We start from the raw sequence: 5,826 nt of genomic DNA on the forward strand, positions 1-5,826 counted from the left end.
GCGGCCGGGCGGGGGGGTTTGGGGGCCAGTGTGCAGGGGCCTGGCGGGGCCTGGGTGCCAGGCATGGGGCTGGCAGCTCCTCCGGACGACATTGGGCTCCTCGGGCTTGGGGGGCAGCTGCAAAAGGAAAAGGGGTGGCACGAGTGGGGGCACTGCACCCCACACTCACCCCCCCCCCCCCCCGCGTCCACCACTCCCAGCCCTCATCTTCTTCCCCTCACTCCCCACCTGCAGCCCTGGGGCTCCCATATGGAAGGGCTGAGGCATAGCTCCCCCAAAAATGCCCCCCTCCCACAGGGGTTACCTGGGTGGTGTTGGGGGAGCCGGGGTCGTGCTGGGCTTTGCCCCCCAGGTGTGGCGGTGGACGTGGCTGTGTGCAGGCGCGGGCTGGCCCTGCTGCAGGTCCCGCTCCATGGCTCTGCGCTGCTCCTGCAGCTCTGTGGGGCACAGCAGGGCAGGGCAGGGGTGGGCCTGGGGGTGCCCACGATGCCCCAGGCCCCCCAGCAACCACCATCCCTTCACCCTTGCAATGAAGGCCAGGACCGCTCGTGCCTGCCCATGGTAGGGCAGCACCCCACAAGCCCCAAACCCCCCCAGTTCGGCTCCTGCCCCCCATGGCCCATCAGAGTCCGAGGAGCCTCGTGCAACCGGGGTGGGAGGGGGTCACGGTGCGTCCAGGCCCCTGCTTCAGGCAGGACCGGCCCTGTCCAAACGTGGTCAGCCCTGGTCCCCGCACGGCCCAGCCCTGCGTGCAACCACTGGCAGTGTCCTGCCACAGCCCAGGGGGTCAAGGCACCTGCGAGATCCCAGCAGTGGCCATGGCCTTGCGGCAGAGGAAGGCAAAAACCCCATCCAGACCAGTCTGGGCAGGGGGAAATCCCTGCCCCCAGTGCAGCATCACGATGAGGGCTGGAAGGGAGCTCAGGAGTCGCATCTAGTCCAACCCCTGCTCCAAGCAGGACCAGCCCCAACTACATCATCCCAGACAAGGCTTGGTCTACCCGGGTTTTCAAAACCTCCAAGGATGGAGACGGCACCGCCGCTCTGGGGAGCCTGTTCCAGTGCTTCACCACCCTCCTGACAAAGAGATTTTCCTAATATCCAACCTAAACCTCCCTTGCTGCAGCTTGAGCCCATTGCTCCTTGTCCTGTATCTGCCCCCACCGAGAACAGCCCAGCTCCATCCTCTTTGCAGCCCCCCTGCAGGGAGGTGAAGGCTGCTGTTCAATCCCCCTCCGTCTTCTCTTCTGCAGTCTCAATCAGCCCAGTTCCCTCACCTCTCCTCACCTCCTGTGCCCAGCCCCACAACCATTTTCATTGCCCTCCGCTGGACTCTCTCCAATGTGCCCACATCCTTTCTGCAGTGGGGGGGCCACAGCTGGACACAGGACTCCAGATGTGCCCTCCCCAGTGCTGAATAGAGGGGAAGGATCACTGCCCTCGATCTGCTGGCACCGCTCCTACCAATGCAGCCCAGCATGCCAGTAGCCTTCTTGGCACCACAGGCACACTGCTGGCTCCTGTCCAGCTTATTGCTCACTATAAGCCCCAGGTCCTTTTCTGCAGAGCTGCTGCCCAGCCAGTCAGATCCAGCCGGCACCGGTGCAGGGCATCGCTCCCTCCTACATGCAGGACTTTGCACTTGTCTTTGTTGAACTTCATGAAATTTTTGCCCAATCCTCCCATGTCTTAGTCACTGTGAATCCTAGCCCTGCCCTCCAGTGCAGCTGCTTCCCAGCTGGGTGTCATTGCAGACTTGCGGAGGGTGCACTGCACCCCATCTTCCAGGTCACTGATGAAGACATTGAACAAAACCGGCCCCAGGACCGACCTCCTGGGGCACTGCACTTGATACCGGCTGCCAAATAGACATCAAGCCACTGATTGCTACCCTCTGAGCCCTGCAATCCAGCTAGTTTTCGATCCACCTTCCAGTCCATTCATCCAGCCCGTACTTCCTTAGCTTGCCTGCGAGAATGCTGTGGGAGCCGGTATCAAAAGCCTTGCTAAAATCAAGGTCCACCACATCCACCAGTCTCCCCACATCCACAGAGCCAGTCACCTCGTCGCAAGGCATCAGGTTGGTCAGGCGGGACTTGCCCCTGGTGAATCCACGCTGACTTTTCCTAATCACCTTTGTCTCCTCCAAGTGCTTGGAAACCGATTCCTTGAGGGTCTGCTCCGTCCAGGAACGGAGGTTTGGCTGACTGCTCTGGAGGTCCCTGGAGCCTCTTTCGTCCCTTTCTTAAGCATGGCCACTATGTTTGCCCTTTTCCAATCATCCAGGACCTCTCCTGATCGCCATGAGTTTTCAAACACGATGGCCAGTGGCTCTGCAATCACGTCAGCCAACTCCCTCAGCACCCTCGAGCGCATCCTGTCTGACCCAATGGACTCGCACACATCCAGCTTCTCCAAATAGTCCCTGACCTGTTCTTTCACCACCGAGGGCTGCTCGCCTCCTCCCCAAACTGCTGCCCGGTGCAGCAGCCTGGGTGCTAAAAGGGCATCGAGCCTTTTCTGCATCCTCCGTCACCACGTTGCCTCCCCCATGCAGGACGGGACCCACACTTCCCCTGATCCGCCTCTTGCTACCGACATACTTGTAGAAACCCTTCTTGTTCCCCTTCACATCCCTTGTAGCTTCAACTCCAGTTGCGCTTTGGCCTTCCTGACGTGATCCCTGCCTGCTGGAGCAATGCTCTCATGCTCCTCCCAAGGTGTTTGTCCAAGTTTCCGCTTCTTGTAAGCTTCCTTTTTGTGTTGGGCTGAGCCTGAGCGCAGGGGCAAGACCCTGCAGCCAGGACCCTGCGGGTTGGTGCCAGCGGGATCATTGGCATGGCCCAGCCCGTGCTGCAGCAGCACCAGTGCCACTGGAGGAGGCTTAAAACCCCCCTGACACCTGCAGCAAGTGGTGGAAATGCCTCCCTGGCCCCACGTGACAACCAGCAAAGCCCAGGGACAGCAGACACCTCCGCTCTGCTCTGCAGCCCAGAGCCCCACACCTCACCCCGCTGCACAGCCGCAGCCGTGTCCCCTCCAGCCGTGGGGCCCAGCTGCATTCATCACCCAGCGAAATCCCAGAGCCGTGGGGCTGGCAGGGACCTGCAGGGTCACGTCGAGTCCAAGCCCTGCCTGAGGCAGGCTCAGGCCTGTCCAAGCCAGCCCAGATGAATCCTGTGTCCAACCTCTGAGCAACACAAACGTCATCCCTGACGCAGCCCCAGGCCTCGCCCCTGCCTCTGCCTGCACCCCCAGGACGGAGTCTCCCCCACCCCGGGCAGGCCATGCCCTGGCCTCCAGGCTCCAGCAGCGCGGTTTCCCTGACTCCAGCCTGACCCTGCTGTGCTGCGCCCAGGCACCCGGTGCCCGCTGGAAGGGAGGAGGGCTCCCTTGGCTCTGTGCCCCCCAAACAAGCATCCCCACAGAGCAAACTATGCTGGCCTGCATCGACCGATGCAGCTCGAGCAAAACTAAGGAAGTTGCTGTCCCGCTCTGCTCAGCATCAGTGAGGCCGCAGCCGGAGCACTGCATCCAGTTCTGGGCGCCGCACTTCAGCAAGGACATGGTAAAGCTCGAGAGAGTCCAGAAAAGAGCCACCCGTACGATTAGAGGCCTGAAGAGCAAGCCATACGAGGAAAGGCTGACAGATACGGGACTTCTCAGCCTGGAAAAGAGAAGGCTTTGGGGGGATTTGGTGGCAGCTTACAAATGTATCAGGGGAGAGCATTGGGGGCGAGGTGAACAACTAGTCACCAAAGTGCCCCAGAGGAAAACCAGAAGCAATGGTCATAAACTCCTAGGAGGAAGTTTCAGACTGGCTATAAGGAAAAATGTCTCGGTTTGTGTGAGCAGACTCTGGAATAGATGCCCAGCGCGGGTGGTGCAGGCACCGACCCCGGAGATCTTCCAAAGGAGACTGGACGCACACCGTGCTGGGGTCATCTGACCCCCGCAGCCTTTCCTGCCCAGAGCAGGGGGCCTGGACCCGATGATCTCCTGAGGTCCCTTCCAGCCCTAAACTTCTGTGCATCTGTGAAGCCCCCAGGGCAGTCCAGACCCCAGCCAGGGATGCTCAGAGGTTGGGACGCCTCCCCCACCCCGCTCACCCGCCATTGTGGGCTCCGGCTCTGGCTCCGGGCTCCCTGTGGCAGCGCGGTGCTCGTCCTCCAGGCAGCGCTGGGGGCAGAGGGAGGGTCAGCACCCCCCAAACCAGACCCCCGTCAGAGGGCATGAGCCCACAACACCCCCACCCCTGGGGCAGTGCCAGCCTGGCTCCCAGTCCCGGCGGCTGCAGCAGCCCTGGCCTCTAGGTGCGGGCACTGATGCCACCAGCCCAAGCACCACCACCCCGTGCCCAGCTTCCACAGACAGAGCTGGGAGGAAACCCAGGTGTCTGGGCATCCCACCCCCCCACTCTCACCCATCGGCCCCCCACTCACTTCCCAAAACTGAGGATAAACCCAGGGTCCAGGCTCACACCCCTGCTGCTCTAACCCCCCAACCCTCACTGCCCTGCCAGGGCAAAGCCAGCTCCTGCCAGGTCACAAGGGCACTGCCAGCCATGCCCAGAGCAGCTGTCTCTGTGGGCACGGTCCCGGGGAAGCCCCTCGTCCTGCTCCAGTCACCCCCTCTCCCGCCCTGGGCCCTTGAAGCAGGTCTCATCCCGTGCTGCACCCCTCCTCCAGCCCCCTCCCCAGCCAGGCACAACCCTACCTGGAGGTGGGCGACCAGCTCCTCCAGGGCGCGGTGCTCCTCCGCCAGCAGTGCCCTGGGCATGAGGGGGTCAGCGTTAGGTGGGTGCAGCCCAGAGCTGCCACGCGCTGGGTCAGCCCCAGGTCCATCCTGCCCAGTGCTGTGCATCAGCAGAGCAGAGGCTGGACGGGAGCGACCCGGGTTTTCCCCCTTGCAGCCCCCAGCAGCGAAGGGCTGATGCAGAGGCCGTGCCCCTCGCTCCCCTGCTGATAGCTCCCGATGCCCCTTTCCTCCCAGCCCGTGTCCCTTCCCTTGGTGGCTGCCCTCTCAGATCCTGGCACATCTGGTGGCCACAAGCCCCCCACCCTTCAATGCCGCGCTGGGGGGCCGGGGCAGGGACTGCCTTTTCTTAGTTTTAAACTGACTGCTCTGCTCCTGCTGTGCCCCCTCGGGCTCGTCTGGCGAGAGGCGTCAGCAATAAATCCCTAGTGACTTCCTTTCCCCCATTTTGCAAAACCGTCTCCTGTCCCCGCTCTGGCGTCTCTCCTCGCCCCTGCCCAGGCCTGGCCTCCTTAGTGCGTCCTCACTGGGAACCCCCCTTGCTGCTCCCCCAACGCCCTCCCCTGTCAGCCCCGAGCCTGCGCCCCAGCCCCGCTCACTCACCGGAGCTGGGGCAGCACTTCGGGAAGGCGGGCGATGCTCAGATGGTCGCAGAGGGGCTCCAGGCGCTGGGCCAGGCTGGGGCCCGGGCTGGAGGCAGGATGCAGGCAGGGTGGGCCGGGGTTGGGGTGCAGAGCACACAGGACCCCGGAGCAGGCAGCGGCAGGGCCCTGCGGGGGTCACAGCGTGCCCGAGGCCCAGGACCAGCCCTGGCCGAACCCTCCCGGGCACGTCCTGCTCTGACCTGCTCCTGCACCACGCACAGCGACCAGCCCGCGCACCCCACTGCAGGGAAGGGACCAGGGGAAAGCCCTTCCCGACCCCAAACCTGGCATCGGGCTGAGCCTGAGCGCAGGGGCCAGGACCCTGCAGGGCTGGTGCCAGCCGGAGCGTGGGCACAGCCACGTCCCCATCCCAGCCGGCACCCAGCGCTGCTGAGCAAGGGGGGAACCCCCCCCCCCCAAATCCCGG

At 63.4% G+C, this 5,826-nt stretch overlaps 1 protein-coding gene across 1 annotated transcript in view; it reads left to right on the forward strand.

The window, feature by feature from the left end:
- SLC6A9 (solute carrier family 6 member 9) overlaps positions 1-2,207 on the forward strand; it is a 12,264-nt gene extending 10,057 nt beyond the window's left edge. The window contains exon 13 of the mRNA XM_025207170.1: positions 2,151-2,207. Coding sequence (XP_025062955.1) covers positions 2,151-2,207 — 57 coding nt within the window. The remainder of the gene's footprint in view (positions 1-2,150) is intronic.
- The last annotated feature ends 3,619 nt before the right edge of the window (positions 2,208-5,826 follow it).

The sequence above is a fragment of the Alligator sinensis genome, unplaced genomic scaffold (assembly GCF_000455745.1).
Source record: "Alligator sinensis unplaced genomic scaffold, ASM45574v1 scaffold781_1, whole genome shotgun sequence".
In the NCBI taxonomy this organism is placed as follows: domain Eukaryota; kingdom Metazoa; phylum Chordata; order Crocodylia; family Alligatoridae; genus Alligator; species Alligator sinensis.